General features: G+C 48.9%; 1 protein-coding gene across 4 annotated transcripts in view; it reads left to right on the top strand.

Moving 5' to 3' along the window:
• Positions 1-27,303, top strand: part of NTNG1 (netrin G1) — a 304,121-nt gene that overhangs the window by 134,338 nt on the left and 142,480 nt on the right. For all 4 annotated transcript variants that reach the window (XM_066247204.1, XM_066247205.1, XM_066247206.1 and 1 more), the window contains exon 3: positions 25,488-26,128. In XM_066247204.1, the coding sequence (XP_066103301.1) occupies positions 25,488-26,128 (641 nt within the window). The remainder of the gene's footprint in view (positions 1-25,487; positions 26,129-27,303) is intronic.

Below are 27,303 nucleotides of genomic sequence, written 5' to 3'. Positions count from 1 at the left end.
AGACTCATAAACACAGAGAACAAAAGGATGATTTTTGTTTACCATCACTTTGTTCATCGACACCAGATGGGAGGGATGTTGGGAGGATGGGTGAAAAAGAGGAAAGGATTAAGATGTTCAAACTGCCATCTATGGAAATGGTCACAGGGATGTAAAGTACAACGCAGGGAATACAATCAATAACATTGTAATAACTCTGGGTGGTGCCAGATGGGTCCTAGACTTACTGCGGCAATCACACCATCAGTTATATAAATGTCTAATCACTATGCTGTACACTTGAAACTAACATAATATTGTATATCAGCTGTATTAGAAAAGAAAGAAAGAACCACATAATCCAAACATAAGCCTTCTTATTGGGGAGTCAGCGGTTAGTAGTCGCACCTTGGTCTAAACCAGGGGTCCCCAAACTTTTTACACAGGGGGCCAGTTCACTGTCCCTCAGACCGTTGGAGGGCCGGACTATAAAAAAAAAACTATGAACAAATCCCTATGCACACTGCACATATCTTATTTTAAAGTAAAAAAACAAAACGGGAACAAATACAATATTTAAAATAAAAAACAAGTAAATTTAAATCAAGAAACTGACCAGTATTTCAATGGGAACTATGGGCCTGCTTTTGGCTAATGAGATGGTCAATGTGCTCCTTTCATTGACCACCAATGAAAGAGGTGCCCCTTCCGGAAGTGCAGCGGGGGCGGATAAATGGCCTCAGGGGGCCGCATGTGGCCAGCGGGCTGTAGTTTGGGGACCCCTGGTCTAAACAGTAAGAGGACATATTTAAAAAAGAAATGAGACCTTGACGGCTATCAATGGTGGGTGATGAAGATCAGATGAAGCAGATGTTCTAAAAAAGCAAGTCACCGCTTTAATGGAGTATATGCTTTAGAAGGCGAGGTCGTTTTGCTTTTCCAGTAGGTGATAGAGATCAGCGCATTCACAATTCTTTCATGTTTGTTGGGAATCCCTGGGCAGCGTTTTCCCCATGTTTTTGTTGACATCATTTATTTATCAAGTGTGGCACATGGCCTTAAAACATAATGCACCGTGGGTCTGAGTTCATCTCAAGTTCAGGGTGTTCTGACACATCCAACGAGCTGACCCGGTGGGAGTCAGAAGTTTTTTTCCATCCAAAATGCTGTCGACCCAAGTTCACGTAATAAGTGAAATCTTTGCAGCGCTCAGACATCCGATCCTGACTTGCCCTTTTGCAAAATCCATTCCTGTTTGCTTTTGAGAAGAACTTTTAATTAAAGGCCTCCTGCGGACTTGACACGGTGTTCCGTTCTCGGTGTCGGGAAGGGGTTGTAATTACCTGAGGGTTGGCTGGGATGTGCAGGAGGGAGCACTGTGCTCTTGCCTTTTTGAAATGGAGCCAGTGGAGCGACTCATGTCCCTTTGATTTTCCTGTAGGTCTCACTCAGCCTCCTCTCTTTTCTTCTGCTTCCCTTCGGACGGACGTGATTGTTGTTAAGCTTCGCTATCGAAGCCTTTCGTCCATTCTTTTGGTGTATTCGTCGGAGAGACATCCATCTTTGCTTTGCTACCTGTCAGCAGCTCCTCCTGCTTCTGGAGGGGGAATTAAATAATCCAGTTTCTTCCATGACTTTGGAAATAGCACATGTCCTTGCTGTTTGTCATTCGTTTTCCTGTGTCTTAATGGAGATGTGTCTGACGGCATGTAGCTTAGACAGTGGAATCTGGAAGGGAGCGGCGGGTTTGCGATGTAAGGACAGAGGCACAGACCTTGTCATCTGCCCAATGTTACGGGGACACCAGGTTTCTTCATCTTTAAAATGCAGTCCATAACACGGATTTTGCAGGTTTGCCTAACTTGACAATACTGTTTAGAAAGAACCAGAGACATTGAAGCCACTTAATAAATTCTATCTATTATTATTGTAACTGTAGATAAAGTGCATCTCATGCATAAAGTATAGGAATGACACTCTTATAAGACAGAATGGAGGTTCAAAATTGTTTCAACAAATGCTATGTTGAACAAGTAGGAATGATGTATTCAACAGTTTTTAATTTTGCAACCAAAGGCGGGCTACTAAGTCAGAAGGTGTTTTAACCTCTTTCTTTTGCTATACTTCACTGCGGTATTTGTCCGGCTTTTGCCTGCCTGGGACTTCCCATTCTCCTGACCTGCTCTTCCTGTTTTCTTTTTTTTTTTTTTTTTTTTTTTTTTTGTATTTTTCTGAAGTGAGAATCAGGGAGGCAGACAGACTCCTGCATGTGCCCAACTGGGATCCATCCAGCATGCCCACCAGGGGGCGATGCTCTGCCCATCTGGGGCATTGCTCCACTGCAACCGGAGCCATTCTAGCGCCTGAGGTGGAGGCCATGGAGTCATCCTCACTGCCCTGGCCAACTTTGCTCCAATGGAGCCTTGGCTGTGGGAGGGAAAGAGAGAGACAGAGAGAAAAGAGAGGGAGAAGGGTGGAGAAGCAAATGGACGCTCTCCTGTGTGCCCTGGCCAGGAATCAAACCTGGGACATCCACAAGCCAGACTGACACTCTACCACTGAGACAATTAGCGAGGATTCCTATTTTTTTCTGACGTCTCTGGCCTATCCAGCTCAGTCTCCTTTATGATCTTACCTGGCTCAGTGTATGCTCTCCAGGGTGGCTCCTCCCCAGGCTCCACTGCCAACATTCTGCCCTTTCCAGTGTATATAGCCTTCCGTGGGTTCGCCTCCTGGTTGCTGGTGAACGCTGGGCTCACATCGCCAATTGCTGACTCAGTGTCCCCCCGGAATCCTACATCGTCACTGAGTGAGAGAACACCCATCGAGTTCTCCTAAACTTCCTCCTGCCTTCTCCCAGTCGCCCCGGTGAACAATGTCACCATTTCCTTAGACACGGAGACCCGAGGTCTCCCCCATGGACCACGCGCTCCTCAACAGCGTGAACTTCCTCTCGTTTGCTCCCACGTCACTCGTGCCTAGCCCAGTGCCCGGAGGACACACAGTGTTGGGGATCGGCCGTGGCAGCCCACCTTCCTCGGTCCCCCGGAAGTGCCTATGCAACACTGAACAAGGAAAGGTGCTTCAGCCACAAATGCCAAAGTGAGTGAGGATGGAGCTGGGTCCCTGCTGCACTTGAAATAGCAACGGGATGATGTGGACGCCACAGAGAGCGAGCTCACTGCCCGTGTCTTCCTCGCTGGCCCTGCCTTGTTCTGTGCGGTAGACCAGCTCCCCCACGGTTCCTCTCAGCGCTGACCTCTCTGCATTTTCCCTCTGTCACCTGCCGTTACACTCTGTGTTAAAAGACAAAAGAGAGAGAGATGCCGGTTCATTCTTCCTTTGGCCTTCAGTCTCTTGAGTGGGCCTCCAGTCTCCGTTCCACGTGTCCCCCTAAGTCGGTACAACAATGGCCAGCGTTTCTCGAGAGCTTGCTGTGTGCTAGGTCACTGTGAGTGCATTGCATGTGCTACATTATTGAATCGTGAGGATCCTCTGGACTATCGACCCATTCTGGACCGAGAGTTCCTTTTCCAGCTGGTCCTAGACTTTGGTCCGTGACTCACTTCTTTAATTGATCTCTCTCTGTGTCCGTCTCCATCCGTGCTGGAAGACAGGAATCGTCTTCCTGGTCTTCTTGTGTTCTGAACCAAACCATGTCACTTCTGGAAGGGACCCTACGCCAACATCTCCAGGCCCCAGAGGACAGGTTTTAAGAACAGCTATTCTGAAGAGCGTGTACTTTATACGCAATCTTCAGCGGCATCACAACCAAGCGCAATCTCGGACATTGTTTAGGACCTGATGCAGCCAACTCACTGTGACCACCTTTTATTATTATTATTATTATTATTATTATTATTCACAAGGGGAATTTGCATCTGATCAGGCAGTGTGAGATATTAAGGAAGTATTATTAGTTTAAAAAGTTCAGGGGATAAAATGGGGGTGCTGTTGACAGAGAAAAACCCCACACAATGAAGACACTGTCGGTGACTGTTGAACTCGGGTGATGGGTACAGAATGGGTCACTGCGTTGTTCTTCTCCTTTAGTGTCTGTGTGAAGATCTCACGTGAAAGATTGAACAGATGCCGGTTTCTGGCACACGCCCCTCCGTCTGTGCTGCGTTGAGGTCACTGGGCATGGAACCCTGCAACCGGCATTCTTAGAAAGCTCCTGGGGTCGTTCTGAGGCGCTCCAGCATGCGACTGAGGCGCTCCGGCACGCGAGCGCCCCTGGTGGAGTTTTAAGTTGGTAGGAATCACATTCGTGGCCGCTGCCGACAACATCCAGGCCAAACCGGACCTTCCAGGACTGCGGTGTCAACACAGCCGTCTCCGCGACGGGCAGACAGAGCATCAATCCGGCCACACGGACAGAGCCGCCTCGTCAGGGTTCGGAAATAAACGCCATCTATTTCATGAGATAGAAGAGATTTTTTTTTTTGAAATTACCTTTTTTTTTTTTCCCCTTAATGAAATCAAAGAGGACATTGCCTCTATTGAGCCAAAGCAGGCCCGGGTTAAGGAGAGCACACTACATAATGACAATGACAATAACTGAAATAAAGATCTTATTCGAAAGTAGTACAAAGCGGACCTGACGCTGCACATAATCACATCAGCCGTACCCAGAATACGCAGAAAATGAAATCACAGGTTTAAAAAAATGAGCCGGAATAGAATAGGTAAGAGAGGTCAGTGATGAAGATAAAACCTACAGACTCAACGAATGAACCCAAATGCATCACTGAAGATAGAATAGCCTGTATTTTAGAATTCCTGGGAGCAAAGGACCCCAAAATAGCAGTTACAAAGAGTTTCTCATAGCCCAGATACCTTAGTCACCAGGATAATGACACAGACTCTTTCCTGTTATCACCCTTCAATGATAGAAGATGGTGATGACGACTTACGTGCAAGTTTCAGAGTAGACACGTCAGACCTGCCTGAAGACGATGGACAAGTCTGCTGTTCCCGGGGGGCGGGGGGAGTCCTGACTTAATCATATGAGAAGACGTCCCCCAATATGCAATGTAGTGGAGGATGTGTCACCCAAGAACCTGTTCTGCCAAAGTGACTCACATGCATATAAGGTCGTTGACGAGAAATCACGAAAAGGCTCTTGTATCCTCTGGCTCATACTTTGTGATGATATTCTGTTGCATCAATCCTAAATTGCACTTTTCCCCCCCCATCATTTTAACACCGCTGAAGTCAGGATGCATATTTTCATCCACGGTGTCCTACTTTGCTGTCTGGTAGGTGGCAGCTGTGACACAGTTGTCCTGTCTTGCACATGCACAGCCTGACCGGGGTTCCTGTTGACATGACCGGACAAAGGTAGCCCCTCGATGTCTCAAAAATAAAAATAATAAAAAAAGATCCATTTCAGAGCGATAGGAGGAAGGGCGATGGGTCCAGATTCCTGCTGGAAATCCTTCAATTGGCATCTTCTAGTAAGCTAAAAAAAAAAAAAAAAATGTAATAATCATCAAAACTTGCAAAACACGTGTCAGGAACTCGGGGGAGATGTCCTGCAGATGGTGAAAGTGCTTTGTTCGAAGTGTTGCTCTGGGGTGGGGTCCGTGGGGCACGGTCCTACTGTGCTCCCTACCGGTCTGCAGCATCTGGGGTGGGGTCCGTGGGGCACGGTCCTACTGTGCTCCCTACCGGTCTGCAGCATCTGGGGGTGGGGGTCCGTGGGGCACGGTCCTACTGTGCTCCCTACCGGTCTGCAGCATCTGGGGGTGGGGTCCGTGGGGCACGGTCCTACTGTGCTCCCTACCGGTCTGCAGCATCTGGGGTGGGGGTCCGTGGGGCACGGTCCTACTGTGCTCCCTACCGGTCTGCAGCATCTGGGGTGGGGTCCGTGGGGCACGGTCCTACTGTGCTCCCTACCGGTCTGCAGCATCTGGGGTGGGGGTCCGTGGGGCACGGTCCTACTGTGCTCCCTACCGGTCTGCAGCATCTGGGGTGGGGGGTCCGTGGGGCACGGTCCTACTGTGCTCCCTACCGGTCTGCAGCATCTGGGGTGGGGTCCGTGGGGCACGGTCCTACTGTGCTCCCTAGCGGTCTGCAGCATCTGGGGGTGGGGGTCCGTGGGGCACGGTCCTACTGTGCTCCCTACCGGTCTGCAGCATCTGGGGTGGGGGTCCGTGGGGCACGGTCCTACTGTGCTCCCTACCGGTCTGCAGCATCTGGGGGTGGGGGTCCGTGGGGCATGGTCCTACTGTGCTCCCTACCGGTCTGCAGCATCTGGGGTGGGGATCCGTGGGGCACGGTCCTACTGTGCTCCCTACCGGTCTGCAGCATCTGGGGGTGGGGTCCGTGGGGCACGGTCCTACTGTGCTCCCTACCGGTCTGCAGCATCTGGGGTGGGGGTCCGTGGGGCACGGTCCTACTGTGCTCCCTACCGGTCTGCAGCATCTGGGGTTGGGGTCCGTGGGGCACAGTCCTACTGTGCTCCCTACCGGTCTGCAGCATCTGGGGTGGGGGTCCGTGGGGCACGGTCCTACTGTGCTCCCTACCGGTCTGCAGCATCTGGGGGTGGGGTCCGTGGGGCACGGTCCTACTGTGCTCCCTACCGGTCTGCAGCATCTGGGGTGGGGTCCGTGGGGCACGGTCCTACTGTGCTCCCTACCGGTCTGCAGCATCTGGGGTGGGGGTCCGTGGGGCACGGTCCTACTGTGCTCCCTACCGGTCTGCAGCATCTGGGGTGGGGGTCCGTGGGGCACGGTCCTACTGTGCTCCCTAGCGGTCTGCAGCATCTGGGGTGGGGTCCGTGGGGCACGGTCCTACTGTGCTCCCTACCGGTCTGCAGCATCTGGGGTGGGGGTCCGTGGGGCACGGTCCTACTGTGCTCCCTAGCGGTCTGCAGCATCTGGGGTGGGGTCCGTGGGGCACGGTCCTACTGTGCTCCCTAGCGGTCTGCAGCATCTGGGGGTGGGGGTCCGTGGGGCACGGTCCTACTGTGCTCCCTACCGGTCTGCAGCATCTGGGATTGGGGTCCGTGGGGCACGGTCCTACTGTGCTCCCTACCGGTCTGCAGCATCTGGGGGTGGGGGTCCGTGGGGCACGGTCCTACTGTGCTCCCTACCGGTCTGCAGCATCTGGGGGTGGGGTCCGTGGGGCACGGTCCTACTGTGCTCCCTACCGGTCTGCAGCATCTGGGGTGGGGGTCCGTGGGGCACGGTCCTACTGTGCTCCCTACCGGTCTGCAGCATCTGGGGTTGGGGTCCGTGGGGCACGGTCCTACTGTGCTCCCTACCGGTCTGCAGCATCTGGGGTGGGGGTCCGTGGGGCACGGTCCTACTGTGCTCCCTACTGGTCTGCAGCATCTGGGGGTGGGGTCCGTGGGGCACAGTCCTACTGTGCTCCCTACCGGTCTGCAGCATCTGGGGTGGGGGTCCGTGGGGCACGGTCCTACTGTGCTCCCTACCGGTCTGCAGCATCTGGGGTGGGGTCCGTGGGGCACGGTCCTACTGTGCTCCCTACCGGTCTGCAGCATCTGGGGTGGGGTCCGTGGGGCACGGTCCTACTGTGCTCCCTACCGGTCTGCAGCATCTGGGGGTGGGGTCCGTGGGGCACGGTCCTACTGTGCTCCCTACCGGTCTGCAGCATCTGGGGTGGGGGTCCGTGGGGCATGGTCCTACTGTGCTCCCTACCGGTCTGCAGCATCTGGGGTGGGGGTCCGTGGGGCACGGTCCTACTGTGCTCCCTACCGGTCTGCAGCATCTGGGGGTGGGGTCCGTGGGGCACGGTCCTACTGTGCTCCCTACCGGTCTGCAGCATCTGGGGTGGGGTCCGTGGGGCACGGTCCTACTGTGCTCCCTACCGGTCTGCAGCATCTGGGGGTGGGGTCCGTGGGGCACGGTCCTACTGTGCTCCCTACCGGTCTGCAGCATCTGGGGTGGGGGTCCGTGGGGCATGGTCCTACTGTGCTCCCTACCGGTCTGCAGCATCTGGGGGTGGGGTCCGTGGGGCACGGTCCTACTGTGCTCCCTACCGGTCTGCAGCATCTGGGGTGGGGGTCCGTGGGGCACGGTCCTACTGTGCTCCCTACTGGTCTGCAGCATCTGGGGGTGGGGTCCGTGGGGCACAGTCCTACTGTGCTCCCTACCGGTCTGCAGCATCTGGGGTGGGGGTCCGTGGGGCACGGTCCTACTGTGCTCCCTACCGGTCTGCAGCATCTGGGGTGGGGTCCGTGGGGCACGGTCCTACTGTGCTCCCTACCGGTCTGCAGCATCTGGGGTTGGGGTCCGTGGGGCACGGTCCTACTGTGCTCCCTACCGGTCTGCAGCATCTGGGGTGGGGGTCCGTGGGGCACGGTCCTACTGTGCTCCCTAGCGGTCTGCAGCATCTGGGGTGGGGATCCGTGGGGCACGGTCCTACTGTGCTCCCTACCGGTCTGCAGCATCTGGGGGTGGGGTCCGTGGGGCACGGTCCTACTGTGCTCCCTACCGGTCTGCAGCATCTGGGGTGGGGTCCGTGGGGCACGGTCCTACTGTGCTCCCTACCGGTCTGCAGCATCTGGGGGTGGGGTCCGTGGGGCACGGTCCTACTGTGCTCCCTAGCGGTCTGCAGCATCTGGGGTGGGGGTCCGTGGGGCACGGTCCTACTGTGCTCCCTAGCGGTCTGCAGCATCTGGGGTGGGGGTCCGTGGGGCACGGTCCTACTGTGCTCCCTAGCGGTCTGCAGCATCTGGGGTGGGGGTCCGTGGGGCACGGTCCTACTGTGCTCCCTACCGGTCTGCAGCATCTGGGGTGGGGGTCCGTGGGGCACGGTCCTACTGTGCTCCCTACCGGTCTGCAGCATCTGGGGGTGGGGTCCGTGGGGCACGGTCCTACTGTGCTCCCTAGCGGTCTGCAGCATCTGGGGTGGGGGTCCGTGGGGCACGGTCCTACTGTGCTCCCTACCGGTCTGCAGCATCTGGGGGTGGGGTCCGTGGGGCACGGTCCTACTGTGCTCCCTAGCGGTCTGCAGCATCTGGGGTGGGGGTCCGTGGGGCACGGTCCTACTGTGCTCCCTAGCGGTCTGCAGCATCTGGGAAAAGCTTTGAGATGAAAAGCCTTCAGAAGTCAGAAGCAGGAGAAAGCACAGGAAGAGGGAAAGAAGAGAAGGCATTCCCAGTGTTCCCAGTTGCTCAGAAGATACTGGGTAAAAACAGACTGGTATGGGCAACTTGGTGCTTTGGCATGCTTCGGCCAAGTCAGTCTATATATTTTTTAATATTCATACAAGGGACACTCGTCCTAACCCCCTTGTGTAAATGCCGCCCTGCTCGAACTTCCTGAAGGTCATCTTTGCCAACCATTTGTCAGCTCTCTCCGTAGCATTCCCGTATGATCCCAGCGAAATCACAGTTCCCGACTCCCAGCCTTTTTGTGTCACAAGCCTTTTATCTCACTGACTCTCCCCTCGTTCCCTGGGACCGTGTCCTCCCCCTTTGTAGCTAGAACCGAGTACACTTTCGGGCCGGCCCTGTCTGGGTCTTGGCCTCAGTCTCTGCTCTGATCCATGCAACCAGCATAGCTTGCCTTTAGACACAGCCTGCCATCTGGTTTTACTCCAGGTTCTGGGATGAATCCTGGTCTTAGGTAAAGGGATTTAAAATAGATCTCCACGGTTTGGGATCTGCTACAGATTCGCTTCCCGCTTGGTGTCAGTCGTGTTCCGGAGCACCTGTTCTGAGAACCTCCCTATTCCTATGACCCAGTTCCCCCGTTGGTACCATTGGTGGTAACCAGGTGATTGCCAACCCGCCTGGCACGTGATCATTTTTTTTTTAAAGTTAATTTCTCAAATATATTTTTTTATTTTTATTTATTTTTTTATTCATTTTAGAGAGGAGAGAGAAAGGGAGAGAGAGAGATAGAGAGGGAGAGAGAGGAGAGAGAGAGACAGAGAGAGAAGGTGGGGAGGAGCTGGAAGCATCAACTCCCATAGGTGCCTTGACCAGGCAAGCCCAGGGTTTCGAACTGGCGACCTCAGCATTTCCAGGTCGACACTTTATCCACTGCGCCACCACAGGTCAGGCCACATGATCATTTTAAGAACAGTGCTTTCAACTGGTCCTACGCAAAGAATATGTCCGTCAGGGAGTCAAACAAAGAAATATCATCAGTTAGGTTTTGTTTGGGAACTACCATAGCGTACTAAAATTCCGGTCATAAAGAAAAAAGAACCCACCTAGATTTGGTTCTTTCCATATTCTGCCCAGTCCCCTGGGTCCCAGTTTCCTCGTAACCAAAATTAGAATAATCACAGTGTATCCCTCGCAGGTTTGGTTTCCCGATTTATTTGTTTTGAGAATCGAATGACTTAATACATGTAACATACTTGGAATAGAGCAGTCCTGGCTCATGACAGGTCTACAAAGAATATTTTAGTATTATTGTGGTAGTAAACAAATTCATCAGTTATTTTTCTGAAGAATTTGGCCTTTTTGGTAGTTCAGCTATGTTATGTTCCGCGTGAGGGTTCAAACCACGCATTTTGTGTCTGGTTTGAATATTTTGTCAAGTGTGGCTCAGTACCGAGGATGCTGCGCGTCTGTCAGAGCAGCGTGGTTGAGAAGCCGTGCTGACCCACTTCGGTCTGGTAAGTTTGGGTCCTCACGATTTTCCTCAGCATTTGTTCTGGCTTGCTGCCTTTTATGCGATGCGAACACACACGACTGGCCAGAGGCCGTAGGATGTTCCTTTAGAAAGGCCACACAGCACAAATGACGCAAACAGTGTCCTTGCTCTTTAGGCCCTTGTTCCCTTTTGTCTGATGTTTCTCTTTGTTACCGCAGTCGAATAGGATTCGGCCATTGTCTGTTGATAAATTACCGGGTTTAAAGTTTGGCGACATCCACTTTAAAGCTTGGGCTATCCGCTCTACAAGGAGTAGTGTAAATATTGTCCATCCCCCCGCCCCCCCACCCCCCCACCCCCCGTCGGCCCATGAGACCTCAAATACTGTACTAAAACAATACTGACCCTGCAGCGAGATAGAAAAGAAGGCTGGCAATAACGACAATGTGATTTTACACTTTAATATCTAATATTAGATCCAAAGTCCAATATAAAATAATCTAATATTTAAAATTCAATATCTTCTGACTTCCCAGTTCTGAAATCACTTGAGTAGACCCACGCCATCCATTCAGGACAAATAGATTTTTCCACTGATATGGGCCTGAACTAATATCGAGGAAGACCCGAAATTGCCTCCAATCAATCCTTATATCGGTCGGTGCCTCTTCGAGAGAGTTAACCACCACAGATTAATGAAATTAGAAGGGGAGGGACAAAGGAGACATTTACCCAATGAGTTTAGTCTTAGAGAATCCTGGCTACTAACTAGAAAGATTTAGCCAATCAGAACAGAGAGCTCTCTGCCTTGGGAATACATTTCCTTTTTCTTTTCTTTTTTCTTTTCTGTTTTTGTGGTTTCCAAAATTACACCATCGGTTCCAGCAGCGCTTCCTCACACTTCACCATTCCTTCGTGAGTGTGTTTAATTTTTCCTTTCCCACTACATTTCTTCATGCTCTGTCATCGAAGATTGATCAGGCTTCAAAGTTCATTCCTTGATCCTTTTCCCCGTGAAACAACTGTCCCTTTTTTCCTCTTTTACTTCAGACTGCTCCAATGAGTGTTATGAATTCATTTTATCCCCTTCTGCCCATTTTTTCTTTTTCTTTTTCTTTTTTTTTTTTTTTTATCATTCCACCATTCTCTAGTCAAATGGCTTCCGCCTCAACACTCTATTATAACAAGTATTTCCAAGGTCATTGGCAACCACTTTCAGGACAAATCAAAAAGATTTTTCTTACTCCTTATCTTCTCTCAAGTATCTGGCATTATTGATCACAGCCTTTTTTTATTTTTTAATCTTCTTCTGAGACTTTAAAATAATTTTTAATTTTTTTTAGGCTATAAATTGCCTTTTCACTTTCTTGGAGGTCTGATGACATTTTTCTTTCTCCGTATGCCTGCATTCACATATCTAGATTTCTCTATACCGCATACATGAACTCACATGTGGGTTGTAAGCTGCCAGCATAACCAGCTCCAGCTAAATGCTACTCTTTGCATTTTGACCAAATCCCCAGACTCTCCTTTCTCCCGGAGGAGTTGACTGATTCTCTGCATGGCTGGTCCAGAAGAGGTCACTCCAGGCAGAGTCACTCCACCCTTGATCCTAAATTCTGGAATAATTTAAGAATAACGGGCTTGGCCTGACCTGTGGTGGCGCAGTGGATAAAGCATCGACCTGGAATGCTGAGGTTGCCGGTTCAAAACCCTGGGCTTGCCTGGTCAAGGCACATATGGGAGTTGATGCTTCCTGCTCCTCCCCTTTCTCTCTCTCTCTCTCCCCTCTCTCTCTAATAAAAATGAAAAAAAAAAATCTAAAAAAGTAAATAAATAAATAAATAATTAAAAAAAAAAAAAAAAAAAGAATAACGGGCTTGAGGAATTACTAATTACCTTTCCAGAGCCACATAAATGTGTCCTGCTGTCATTGGATTTTTTGGCCATTCACTTGACATTCTTTTCTATGTAATTTTTGAAGACTATTTCAGTCCTTGTGGCTGGTCTGCCTTTGGCCTTTTCAACTATGAAAAAAAAGCACAGGCTCAAACCTGTTGAACCAGTAAAGAACATGTATGAGGTATCTGTAATAAAACCATGAACGGCTTTTCTCTTCTCCAATATGTCAAACCCAAACACCTCTACCTTGCTTTCAGTACTCTCTAAATTCAACTTCACCTTGTATGTTAGGACTTACCTCCCACGGCCCACCTCACAGCCCAACCCCCTGGCCTCGCCCACATGAGGTTTAGTTCCATCTTTCTAGACACTTATCTTGAGTATGTTCCAGGACACAGCTGAAACTCCGTCCCTTCCTCTCTAACATTGCAATAATAGTTGCCTCATAGGGAATTGTGAGGATCAAATGAGATGAGAGATATAAAACCCTCTCACGATTTCTAAACAGTAAGGGCGTTTGCTGATCATTGACCCCTTCTCCATTCCAAAAGGAGAGGTTCTCCTTTGCCTATGTAAACCTGAGACACTTTTGAAAATAAAGACTGCCTCCTATGAATCTTTTATAATGGCTTTCTGACTTTTATTTTATATTTTTCTGAAGCTGGAAACAGGGAGAGACAGTCAGACAGACTCCCGCATGCGCCCGACCAGGATCCACCCAGCACACCCACCATGGGGCGACGCTCTGCCCACCAGGGGGCGATGCTCTGCCCATCCTGGGCGTCGCCATGTTGCGACCAGAGCCACTCTAGCGCCTGGGGCAGAGGTCAAGGAGCCATCCCCAACGCCCGGGCTCCAATGGAGCCTTGGCTGCGGGAGGGGAAGAGAGAGATAGAGAGGAAAGCGCGGCAGAGGGGTGGAGAAGCAAATGGGCGCTTCTCCTGTGTACCCTGGCCGGGAATCGAACCCGGGTCCTCCACACGCTAGGCCGACACTCTACCGCTGAGCCAACTGGCCAGGGCAGCTTTCTGACTTTTAGACCCCTCTTAAAGAATACATTTGTTTTTTGCAAATAGTGTCTGCAAGTTAGACAATTTGTTTATATCTAACTTTCCAAAAATAACCTTCTGTAATACATTTTATTTTAAAAGTGATACATCTTTCACAGTGTTGTCTTACTATTGCATTGCAGCGGATAGAGAAGAATCGGCCTCTTTACAAACGAATCTATAATGTGTAACATAACCCTTGGTGCATGAAAACTGCTTAATATTTTTTGCCACTTAATTTACTTTGATAGACTGGCAGCCACTCCACCCTTACAAATAAATGAAGATTGTATTTATGGGAATCCAACAAGAGAACTATGTATCTGTTGATCAGAATAAAACAGCTCACATTTTAAAGACATACTGGTATATTACAAATATAATAAGTGTTAGTATATTATGTCACTATTATAGATATATAATTTGAAATATCATATGCATTATATATATTATATATTATATATCTATAACTCAGGTATGAACTTGGGCAAGAAAATTGGATTTAGAGAAATACATTTCAGTGTAGTCATGCTAAGATGCAACATTTTCGTGGGAAAGGGGAATTAATTGAAAAGAAGGAATAGGAAGAAGGAAGAGCTGTTTTAGTTCAGTAGGCCCTCAAAGACACCACCTATGGTCCAGACAGTGGCAAGACCGGATCTGATGAGCCTAGGGCCGGTACACCTCCAGAGGGGGCCACTCTTTCTAAAAGAGAAATGCAATATTACAGACACAAAATTAGGTGCCAGGCCTGAGAAGCAGCCTGTGTAATTGAGTGCCTCTGAGGAGTAAGCCTCATTAGCTTCCTAATGAATCAACCTCTGGACCCAGGTAGAATTGTCAGGGTCCCTGTAATTAGGAAAGCCACTTAAGCAGAAGCACAGTCAACAAAGACCACATCCTTCTTTTCCAGCAAAATACGTACGCTTCCTTTTCTCTCCACCCGTTTCCACGTATTCACATCTCCCGTGTTTCAAGGATTTGCACCGCTGGGGCACATCCGTGCCGGGGCGTCGCAAAGACACAACCAGCTGACTCACCGTGGCTTCCCTCGATTTTATTTAGCTCTCCGTAATCGCGCAAATTACTCCTGTAAACGCGGGAGGATGCTGGGGGTTGGGTAAACAAGGCGAGACGGAGAGCTTCCTCCCTGAAGCCGCCAAGAGAAACACTGCAGGACGGATGGAGAGAGAGGAGGACGCAGTGAACCCCCAGGAAAGGGCTGGGGCGGAATCGCGGCTCCCGCCATTCGTCTTCGTCCTCCTGCCTCCCCACGAGCCCCGGGGAACTCCATCAATCACGCGCGCCGCCACTCTGCGCTCAGACTGGGACACAGGGTTTTGTTGGCTTCTGTTTTGTGTGTTACACCATATATCACATCGTACAAATTCCATCCACAACTTCAGGGACAGGGCAGTTCGTGAGGCTTGGTTAGCCCTTTGCTCCCCAGTCACCGACCGCTGGGCAACGCCCTCCCATGCGTTTGGATCTACCTAAGTCACCCCAGTCATCCTGTTTCCTCTCCGCTTCCCTGCCTTTCGATGCTCCTTACTTTCTCTACATCCATACATTTTTTGTTGCACACTTATTATATGCCAGTTCTCTCTCTCTCTTCATAGAATCTAGTGGAGAAGGCATAAAAATAAAGAAATGGAAGTTGATCTGATGAGTTGCATGATAATGTATATGACCCACTATGGTGTGTGTGTGTGTGTGTATGTGTGTGTGTGTGTATATATATATATATGTAATATTTGTATATGCACATATATGATATATATGAGTGTGTGTGTGTAAGGGTGGATAGATAGATAGATATGATGAATTCATTAAATATGAACATGAGTGAGTAAAAAATAAAAACTACAGAGACCAGATCTTGAAGGATCTCACAAGCCATACTAAGGAACTTGAACTGTACTCCCAAAGGTAATGAGAGATCCCTCAAAGAGTTGTAAGAGGGGGCATGACACCTTTAAACTTGGATTTATTTATTTATTTAATTTTTTGACAGAGACAGAGTCAGAGAGGGACAGAGAGGGACAAACAGACAGACAGGACAAACAGAGAGAGATGAGAAGCATCAATTCTTTGTTGTGGCTCCTTAGTTGTTCATTGACTGCTTTCTCATATGTGCCTTGACTAGGGGGCTACAGCAGACTGAGTGACCCCTTGCTCCAGCCAGTGACCTTGGGCTCAAGCCAATGACCTTGGGCTCAAGCCAATGACCTTGGGCTTCAAGCCAGCAACCTTTGGGATCAAGCCTGTGACCATCGGGTCATGTTCATGATCCCACACTCAAGGCAGTGACCTTGGTGTTTCGAACCTGGGTCCTCCGCATCGCAATTCAACTCTTTGTCCACTGCGCCACCACCTGGTGAGGCTAGACTTGGATTTTAGGAATATCACTATAGCAACTCTGTAGAAAATGGGCTGTATAAGGACCATACAATATGGAGAGAGATCATTTAAGAGGCTCTTACAGGCCTGACCTGTGGTGGCGCAGTGGATCCAGTGTTGACCTGGAATGCTGAGGTTGCTGGTTCAAAACCCTGGGCTTGCCTGGTCAAGGCACATATGGGAGTTGAAGCTTCCTGCTCCTCCCCCCTTCTCTCTCTCCTCTAAAATGAATAAATAAAAATAAAAAATAATTTTAAAAAAAGAGGCTCTTACAGTGATTCTGGAGAAAACACATTTCATATTTTAAAATCTGAAGACATATTGGCAGTGTGATCAAAGCTGTGGTGATGGGTGGCATTGAGAGAGCTTGGTTGGTGAGCAGCTTGAGTAAGAAGAAGGAATGGAAGCTGATTCGCAGGTTTCCTCCTTGGAAAAGGGAAGAAGTTGCTGTCATTGTCAAAGTCCAGGAACACAGGTGGCACATGTTTAATGCTAACTGCTAACTATTGAGCACTTCCTGCAGACCTAGGAGATGCTGAACACTTAATATGCATCATGAAATACATATGATGACATTGAATTTAAGGAAAGAGAAAATCATGGCTCAAAAAAAAAACACAAAAAACCCCCAAAAAGCAGCGTGTCCCAAATGCCATAATAGCTAAGTGGCAAAGCGGGAAGTCAAACACGGACAGGTCGAACCCAGAGTCTTGGTTCTTTTATTTTAAATGTATTGTGTTGACATGGTTTCAAGTGTCCCACTCAATATAATACACTGGTGTTTACTGAAGTGTGGTCCAGAGGGTGTCTGCATCAGAATCATGCGGGGCACTTGTTAATTAGGTTCCTGGGTCCAACCTGATCTGTTGAACCAGAATTCTTGATGGAGGGGAGGGGGGGGTGGACTCACCAGGTATTTCTTATGTACTTAAACTTGATACATCACTGCAGTACATATTATGTGTCATAACTTGGTGGGAAGAGGATGATAGACTCACTTTCTTTAAAGGATGGAGATGTTGATGTCAGCGTGTAGAGAGTGTCACCCAGGTTGCCTAGGGGCGCAGAGAGCATTCTCAGGCTGACTTTGACGCAGGGCTGGTGGAAGCCACAGTCGCGGTCTTGGTGAGGCCAGCGTGCCTCTGGCCACTGGGGGAAGCTGGGGTTGCGTGTCCTGGGCAGGAAGGTGGTGGAAGGGAACAGTTACCACCACGCCGAGCTCTCCTGCCTCCTGCTTCTTCATAGTCTGTTCACTGGGCTTTGTCACACACCTCCACATCTGTCCCAAGCATGCAATGTCTTTGTGATAGTTCCCTTAAAAAAAAAAAATGCTTGCAAGTTCTTTTTGTATTGTACTCCATAAAATATCTGTCTTTAATATAAAAAAAACATGTTTGATTGGGTCTCAAGGGGCGTAATGGACACTCCAGGGAGTTGCACAGTGTTGCTGGTGACTCTGTTTACCCTCGAGAACACCCAGTACGTTCCCTCCAGGAGCCTAAGTGACGAACTTGGGAAACTGGAGAGAGACGGTTGCTTGCGGAGGGTTCCTCTCCACGACTCGATTGCGAACATTTTGTTCTGTTACCTGTGTTCTTCACAACGTTTAGAATCGACAGCTAGTGAATTTGGAAGAGAGCAGTTTGATGGGAGGGAGGCGTGTGAGACATCGGAGTGGACTCGCCGGAGAGCCATTGCTGTGGGAGGGGCCCCGTTGGGAAGCTGTCCGCCTGTTCCTCGTGATTAAGTGACCACTTCAGCTGGGGACGCTTTGGTTTTTCTCTCCTCTCTCGAAGCTGGTAGCTTTCAGAAAATGAACTTCAAGTGGATCCCGGACTTGCTTTCTCGTGTGGGGGAAGAAAGAAGCGGTTTTTGAAAATCTAGCCCAGAACTTTCAGCGTGCAACACGCGCAAACTAACTTCCAGTGCGTGGCAGTGCCAGGAGCCCTCACAATCCCCGCTTCACGACGTTTTAACTCCCCGCAGGTTACTTCCACTTAACATGCGGACAGCTCACTGCAGCTCTGTGCGGTTAAGATCGAAGTGTTTGTTTTCTGATCTACATTTTTGAGATGCTCTATAAAACAAAATACCACACCACAGGTTTTTAAGTGCTATTATTCTCTAAGACAATAAATTTTCAAAAGCAATTTCCTTACCAATTACAATAATGTCATCTGACTACAGTGTTTTTCTGTCGACAGACAATGTCAGAATCCCCTTGATTCCATTAATATTTATTTTGTCTTCAGTCTATGCAAAGTCATGGTTTAGATCGCTCTACGGGATCCATTTCTGTGGCTTGTGGCTGGAGAATGTATTTGTCTCCTTCTTAGAAACTCGGTCTTTCTTGACCTCTGCAGCCTCCACCACTTTGAAAATCCGAACCGTAATCCTCTGTGGGGATTTACACAGCTGTCTATTATGGCCCATAATCGGGGCTGCAGCTTCCGGGGTTCTCGTTGCGGAAAGGTTAAGCCCTCCTGCCTTTATTCCCGAGTAAGAGCATCCACACGTTGTGAGTGTCGGGCAGCAGACCCAGGACAAGCAGCCGCCTCTCTCGGGCCCAGGGCCCGTGTTTACGCCGGGGAGGAACCCGTGGGGTGCACGAGGCGTTTCCGTGGAAAACAGAGCCGTCAGTTTTTAACTCTGGAGTTTAAACACGAAACCCTTTATCCCCTGTTATTATTCTCAGAGCGGCCATATTTCCTAAACTAAAATTTGGGGTTCGTGCTCTGACAAGTGCGTAAGGACTCTTGGTCACCGCAGTGTCAGGATTGTCTCAAGTTGGGACAGCCGCGTGGTCTTCGGGCTATATTGTCACCACACATTGGGACCCAACGTGTGCCCGTTAATTAGAGCAGGTTCCAAGCGAGAGTTCTGCCTTTTATGTTCAAAAAGCACGCCGCCTTGTGGGCCTTTTCTGTCTGAGACATACAGAGTTTATCCCCATGGCCAGGGCCACCAGACCCTGTCGGTATCGATGCTGCTGACAACTCTTAGATCTCTGGAACAGACGTCTGCTGTCTGAGATTTCCCTCTGTTCTCCCTAATGCCCGTAACAAAGCTCTATAAGACCTGCTTCCAAGTGCCCATCAGTAGATGAGTGGATAAAAAGCTGTGGTACATTTACACCGTGGAATACTACCCAGCCATAAGGAGAAAGAAGGCAGTCAACCTTTGGTGACAGCATGGGTGAGCCTGGAGAGCGTGGTGCTGAGTGAAATAGTCAGAGCAAGACAAGGACCATAGGATTTCATGTATAAGAGGAATCTAAGGAACAGGATAAACAAAACAGAACCAGACTCATGGACACAGAGGACAGACTGGCCGCTGTCGGAGGGGAGGGGGTTTGGGGGGACTGGGTGAAGAAAGTGAAGGGGTTAAGCACAGAAACAAACCTTATAGACAGACAACAGTGTGGGACTTGCAGGAGGGAAAGGGGGAAAAGAGGACGATGGTCAGGGAAGGAGACTTGACTGGGGGTGGTGACCACGCAGGGCAGTGCACAGATGATGTGTCATGGAATTGGGGACCTGGAACCTGTATACTTTTATCAACCAATGTCACCCCAATAAATTCAACAGAAAATGTTTTTTTTAAAAAGCTGTACGACCTGCATGGAGGCCCTCAGATGACCATAGGTGTCAGCTCCCAGGTGCTCAGTAGTCTCAGTGTCTTCAGAAAAGTCATCACGGAGGTGCCTTCTCCCCCGGAGCCACCCAAGAATCCGGGAGCAGGAAGGACTTGGGGAAAGGAGGACGGACTGACACGATCCAACAAGGGACTCAGAGTAAGGGCCCCTCCCCCCAAAATCACAGGTCTGATATAGAGACCAATCACCGTCCTCCCAGAAGCTGCCCTGCATGGCTGGCTCCCAGGGAGCCGTGATGAAAGAGGAGAAAAGGAGGCCACATCTCCCTGGGACAGTCCAGCCTCGTGGTTCATCAGAGCGGGCCACTGACTAGCTTCCACTCGCTCCGTCCGCCTCTCAAAGCTGGGCATTGGCGAAGCCTCCGTGAGAGACGGTTGGGACTGCTCTCCGGGGACGCCATTTATACGCCCTTGTGAGTTTCAGTGACCGTCACATACCAATAAAACAGGCAAGGGCTAGCCAGATGCAAATAGGTGTGAGCTAGCTCTGTGTCCCTGTCTTTCACAATCAGTGTAAGTGTGACTCCAAAGGTTTCTCACAAACACTTGTATGTCCACGCATGCCTGCTTGGCATGTAGGTTTCATTGCAGAGCTTAGGTGACTGGGTATTTCTTTCAAAGTGTCAATAGTCAGCAGGAAGGCGCTAGAAGCAATGAAAGCATGTCTCAAAATATATTTATCCCTCTAAATTCTGAAAGCTCAGTAAGGAAGAGTAACAACGTATATTCCACTTTGGCTACAAAGTGCTAATTAAAAACTAACTTCAATTCCCCCAGAGGTACAATATTACTGTTATTTTTAAAATGAAATTAAACATCACCATTGTCTTCCGCTTTTAATTGTTATAAAAATATTTAGCTGCCCTGTCTGCTCAATTATTTAGGCTCCTCAATGGTGTAAACGTTATCAGCGCTGTCATAAATATTCTCTGCTTTGTCTGTAGACAGTTAAGGACCTGTTGCTTGTAGGACTTTAGATCTACTTTAGGCTGCCTGCGGCTACACAATAATTACTTATACTTGCTAATGCTCGAATCTGTTGGATTTAGCAGCAAGAAGTTCTTTGCTTTCACAAGTAGGGGGAAGCTGTTTTCTTATATAAATTTCTTTGTTGATGGTATTAGGGGGGATTAGGGTAAAGTTGAAGTAGTTGGAAATGTAATTAACCTAATCCCTTTAACAGCAATTGTTTTCATATTGATAATTCTCTATAACAACAGTATCACAGATCACAACTATGTGAAATATTAATGCTAAACATTTTAGCATAAAAACATCTCTCATCCGGCTTTCTTTTTTCTGGGATTTTCGGCTTCTTTGGCCTTCTTTTTTCTTTCTCCTGAGCACCTAAAATGCAAGCTTTCTTCTCGGAGGACCAGAATAATATATATTTTTTATCATGTTAATTTTCTCTCACTGTCATTGTCTTCTAGTAAGTTATCTTAATGGCCTTCAAATCATTAATCTCCTAAAAGAACACAAGTAAGAACTAAGAACAGGTCCATTGATTTCTTTTCCTTTATTGTTTCCTTTTTCTTTTTTTCTTTTTTTGCATCTGCAGTCATCTGGTGTAGATTCTCAAGTGAAATGACTGTTTACTCATCAATTTCAATAAATTGTGCTGTGACAATTACCACTAAGAAGAGTCAAGTCAGATGAAGGACGAAACTGTCACTCCCGTTGACCTCTGACCGCCTCCGGGGTAAACTGGGAATTGTTCTTAATCTGCTCAAATGTCACATGATCGAGGAGAGACTTTCTGTGTGTGACCTCCTACTATAAAATTACAGTCACATCCCTCTTGCTGCCCGGCTACGCTTCCCTTTAATAGGCGTTATTTTCCTTCATAGCCCGAGACATTATAAAACATATACATAGTTGTTGACTCATGCATCTCCCCCAACTGAGATGGACACATCCTGCAGAAAGCAGGGACTCAGATATGTTTACTGCTGGGTCTTGGGAGCCAAGATGAGGACCCTACACGTAGTGATATAGTGGGTAGCCAATATTTATCAAATATATGAATGCAGTAGGCGATTATTGCACGCATGTAGCTTTTCTCTCATTTTCCAGGGGCCTAAAGCACCAGATCAGTGTGAAGCAATGAAATTGTCTCCTTGTCCTGCCATGCTTTTTGATGGCTGACACCTGGATGGAGATGTCAGCATTTATCCTGAGCTGGCTCTCCTGCTGAGCCCTGGCCAAAGTGTCCCCGTGATAAAAAAAAAAAAAAAAAAAAAAAAAATAGAGACCAGAGACCGAGCGCTTTACCAGACACATCTTCATTAAAGAGCGAAACCTTCGGGCTGTGTGGTCTGTTTGGTGTCCACGTGGTTACAATTTTAAGAGTCATACAGAGCAGAGAATCTCAAAGGATGCTCTTCGGGACACTAGCCATGTGTTATAAAAAGAGAAAGTTGCAAAAACGATAAGGGGGCCCATGGCCAGATGAGCTTGTGAAACTAGTTACTGCCTAGAGCTGAGGGAGGTTGGACTCCACGGCGTCTCAGATGGATGGTGATGCTCATTGGGGCTCTCTGACACAAGACCTTAGGCTGTGTTTCCCAAACTCCTTTGCTCTCAGGCTCTTCCTGTTGTACCGGGCAGCCCTGCTCTAAGGCTGAGGGAGGTTGGACTCCACGGCGTCTCAGATGGATGGTGATGCTCATTGGGGCTCTCTGACACAAGACCTTAGGCTGTGTTTCCCAAACTCCTTTGCTCTCAGGCTCTTCCTGTTGTACCGGGCAGCCCTGCTCTAAGGTTGAGGGAGGTTGGACTCCACAGCGTCTCAGATGGATGGTGATGCTCATTGGGGCTCTCTGACACAAGACCTTAGGCTGTGTTTCCCAGACTCCTTTGCTCTAAGGCTCTTCCTGTTGTACCGGGCATCCCTGCTCTAAGGCTGAGGGAGGTTGGACTCCACGGCGTCTCAGATGGATGGTGATGCCCATTAGGGGCTCTCTGACACAAGACCTTAGGCTGTGTTTCCCAAACTCCTTTGCTCTAAGGCTCTTCCTGTTGTGCCGGGCAGCCCTGCTCTAAGGCTGAGGGAGGTTGGACTCCACGGCATCTCAGATGGATGGTGATGCTCACTGGGGCTCTCTGACACAAGACCTTAGGCTGTGTTTCCCAAACTCCTTTGCTCTAAGGCTCTTCTTATTGTACCAGGCAGCCCTGCTCTAAGGCTGAGGGAGGTTGGACTCCACGGCGTCTCAGATGGATGGTGATGCTCATTGGGGCTCTCTGACACAAGACCTTAGGCTGTGTTTCCCAGACTCCTTTGCTCTCAGGCTCTTCCTGTTGTACCGGGCAGCCCTGCTCTAAGGCTGAGTTGCCCACAGGGAGTCCAATGACTTGGGAGCTGAACGGGCTGGGACAGGGGCAGGAGAAAGGGGTCCGCTCCTGACTGACTTTGCTCTGTGGCCTTGGGCATGTTACTTGACACTTCTGTGTGCTCTCAGTTTCCTCTTTTGTAAAGTAGGGATGAAAAAGGATCCCCAGGACAATGTGGATAAAGCATCTGCCTGCCCCTAAGTGCTAAAGAAGAGGTAGTGGTTGTCGATACCTTTGATTGAATACAGGAATGAATGCTTTTTAGACAGACATCTACACGTCTCTTTTCTAAAGACAGTATTGTTGGTATTGACCCGTTCCCAGAATCACTCTGCTCAGCCTCTCTCTTTATCTCTGCATCCTCCCCACCCCCCACCCCCCATCTGAGAAGCTCTGTGCATCCAAGCCGAAGTCGAAGAAAGGCTATCCTTCGGCAGGACTTACTACAAACGTCTGATAACTCACTCAGAGTGTCCTGCAGGGTGGACAGCCTGTGTTGCGATACCCTCGACCTCGGACGAAGACGCTTCTGTCAGGAGGGAGATGGTAGCATCCGCGCTAACGACCGTGCAGATGGCTACGTGCTGATGGGTTTTGAAGGGATTATACTTTTCCTTCAGTAAATTTTCGAATGAAGGCGTGATCTGTGTAAATCTGACCCCTTCCAGTAAAATATGCATTTGCATATATTTAGAATTTATAAATCCCGACAGATTCCACAATATTTATAGCCCTCCGTAAAAAGCCCTTGTCTGTTTGCTAAAGCTTTGCGTTGGGCTCTCCGGTATGCTTAAGAGAGTTTAAATAATAATAAATTTGGTGATTTATTCCACCAAACAGAAACTTATTTTCCCCACTTGGCTCGTTTTTTTGAAAGGGGTTACTATAAATAGTGCCACAGACGCTGGGATCAGGAATAGGGAATTGAAATTCGAGAGAGAAGTACAGAAACATTCCCATTATCACCGATGCCTTGGATGTATTTTTGAAACGATTCTGTTCCTCAGATAACGTACCTTCTCTTCTTTCTCCTGCCCCAGCTCAGTTATACACGAGTCCCCGAGACCTGTTGCCAGCTTCAGGGCTCAGTTGCATTAATAGGGAAGAGCGAGTAGAAGAATTAGCTGACGAGGTAGGGAGAAAGTCGCCTCTGGGGAGGCCAGAGCGGTTCTCCAGTGTTCGTCTTACATTTCACCGGCGTCAGCAGTAACTGAGCATCGACGTCCAAAGTGTAGATTCATTACTTGAGACGCGGCTCATGCATCCTGCAGGTATGACGACAGGCTCTCAGTTCATGAAAAGGGAAAAAGAAAAAAAAAAATCTAATTGTGATTACAAAAGAAAGACTAAGGGCAATGTCAGAGGGTCGATTCCTGCACCTATCGAGGCTTCTAATTATCCAGTGCAGGACCTGCAAGAAATGCCTGAATGGTTGGCTCTAAAAATGACACCATTTCTTTCCTTAAACAACAATAAACAAAAATCAGGGAGGCAGTTGTTTGCCATCAACTCTCCTGATGAAAGCTGAAAGCAGCCATTTAGGGTGTGGCGTCAGTGGTGTTATCACTTGTGGTATATGACAAGGAGGCTGATTTCCAGCTTCTTCTTTTGACTGGACTGTGAAGGAAGTAGCCTTCGTGAGAGGGAAAGCAATAATAATGGTTAACATCCCTGGACAGCTGACTGTGGCCGGCACAGGGTGACATCTCGTTGATTGCCTGGCTCTCATTTTAAGTACTGGGCATTCCCGCTCTGCTAAGTTGGAGTGCACACCCGCGGTAAACCTTCCCTGAGCAATCCCCTTGCCTCTGGCTAACAGGATGGCAGATGTTTGGACCAAGCCCCAGAGCCTGTAGCATACATACCACATTCGAACGATTTGCGGTGAGCAAAGTAAATGCTTTAAAAGCAGGCTTTATGAAGCAGGGACCCAGTTAAGTATGATGGATTTGAGGCAAAGCAAAAGGAAGCCCAGTGTCGCGGGGGGGTGGGGATTGTTTCCTGAACGGGACACAGGTATCACGGTTCATTGCTAATTCTAAAGCTTTGCTTGAAAAATGGCTTTTTAAAGAACTGTGCTCTTGAGGAACGTCCTTGAGGCATGGAGGAATTTGCTGGCTTTTCCTACAGCATCTTTCTAAGAGGACGCGGCGGTATTGAGCCGTGCGACACTTGCTCGGTGGCTTTGTGCTTCTGGGACCACATTATGGGTCGGACGCATATGGGATAAATAAACGGTTTCCTTTTTTTTTTTTAAGCCCATGGAAGGAAACAAGACAAGAAGATTCGCATATTACTTTTAAAAAAAATGTATGCAATGAAACGGGAGACTCCAGTTAGGGCAGATAAAAATGATGACTGCCAACAGGTTTTTCTCTCCCCTTCTTTTTCTTCCCTAGCCTCTTCCTAAACACCAGCAATGTGGCCACACCCGTGTCAAGCCCATGTTCTGACATGTGGCCACACCCGTGTCAAGCCCATGTTCTGACGTGTGGCCACACCCGTGTCAAGCCCATGTTCTGACGTGTGGCCACACCCGTGTCAAGCCCATGTTCTGACTTGTCCCTTCTGTGTTCTCCTTCCGCAGGGCAACCCGTACATGTGCAATAATGAGTGTGACGCTAGCACCCCGGAGCTGGCTCACCCTCCTGAGCTGATGTTCGACTTCGAAGGGAGACATCCCTCCACCTTCTGGCAGTCTGCGACCTGGAAGGACTACCCCAAGCCTCTCCAGGTGAACATTACTCTGTCCTGGAGCAAAACCATTGAGCTCACAGACAACATAGTCATCACCTTCGAGTCAGGGCGCCCGGACCAGATGATCCTGGAGAAGTCTCTCGATTATGGGCGCACATGGCAGCCCTATCAGTACTACGCCACGGACTGCCTGGATGCTTTCCACATGGACCCCAAGTCGGTGAAGGATTTATCCCAGCACACGGTCTTAGAAATCATCTGCACCGAAGAGTACTCCACGGGCTACATGACCAACAGCAAGATCATCCACTTTGAAATCAAAGACAGGTTCGCGTTCTTTGCTGGACCGTGGCTGCGCAACATGGCATCGCTCTACGGGCAGCTGGACACGACCAAGAAACTCCGGGACTTCTTCACCGTCACCGACCTGAGGCTCCGGCTGCTGAGGCCGGCCGTCGGGGAAATCTTCGTGGACGAGCTGCACCTGGCCCGCTACTTCTACGCCATCTCAGACATCAAGGTGCACGGGAGGTAAGCGCAGGCGCGCGGGCGTCCTGTCCCACGCCAATGAGAACGGCGTGTTCCCTCCGAGAAAATGCTAGCGTGTGGGTCCGGGTGCAGGAGAGTGACGTCTGTCCATTTCCACTGGCCCCTCCCCCACCCCGTTCCCGGGAACATGAGCCTACAGGTGGGTTCTGGGGCGCTGGAGACCTTCCTTCCTCAGCAGTAGTAACTTGTGACCCCAGACTTGTTGTCATTAGACCCGAAGCTGCTGGTGGAATTTCTTAGAATTTATACAAAAGAAAGAGGAAAACGTCTGAGAACACGGACTGAAAAACAGGAAATGCATCTTTCTGTTGTTTTCAGATGCAGGAGACGGTTTCCACATGGTACAGATAGCGATGTTTTGGTATATTGTATATTGCATGCGCACACAAAATATTCCTGGAGATGAAAGCTGAATTTCTTTAAATTTATTGCATCAGAACTAAAAACATCCAGGAAAAAACAATGCGTTTGTTCAAAAAAAAAAAGGAGGGGGACAAGCTGTGTTGTTCAGCTGTTGAGATGCTATTGTCTTTAAAAAGCTATCCTGCCGTTTAAAATGTGGGCCCGAGTCAGGCTCCGTGGTGGTGTGGGTCAGTTACAGGTGGCCAGCACTGGAACATTAAGGGTCACAGTCAGGCATGTCTTTGGTTTCGACAATGTACCAGAGACAGAACTGAACAAGTTTCCAAGAATTTTGAAGATGTTTAAATGAAAAACTTTGATAGTTAGAACCGGGACCATCAAAGTAGAGATTTTTCAATCCCATTTTTAAGTGTGGTATGTTATCAAAATAACCCACTGGGATATTTTGCATGAGATAATTAGTTGGGGAAACTAAAGGTGAGTGGATTATCCAGCAAAATGGAGAAAAGAGAGAGAGAGAGAGAAAACAAAGCAAAGAAGTGATCATTCTAAAAAAAAATGCTAACGAGGCTTTAAATCAGAATATATGACAATAAGGATATAACCAGTACATACATCACGTAGGTGTGATTAAATAACTGTAAAATTTAAAGAAGGCAGGATTTATGGGCTAGCACCCAGTCTTCTCCATGGTGGCCCAGTCCCCAGGAGCTGGAGAAATGTTGCGACACCCTGGCCTGTTGGAGAGCTGTCTCCACCCATCTTTGATAAGAGTGCTGCTACACTTGTGCCCT

The sequence above is a fragment of the Saccopteryx bilineata genome, chromosome 11, assembly GCF_036850765.1.
Source record: "Saccopteryx bilineata isolate mSacBil1 chromosome 11, mSacBil1_pri_phased_curated, whole genome shotgun sequence".
Taxonomy (NCBI): Eukaryota; Metazoa; Chordata; class Mammalia; order Chiroptera; family Emballonuridae; genus Saccopteryx; species Saccopteryx bilineata.
The sequence above is the reverse complement of the archived record's forward strand: the minus strand, read 5'-3'. Positions and strand labels throughout refer to the sequence as shown.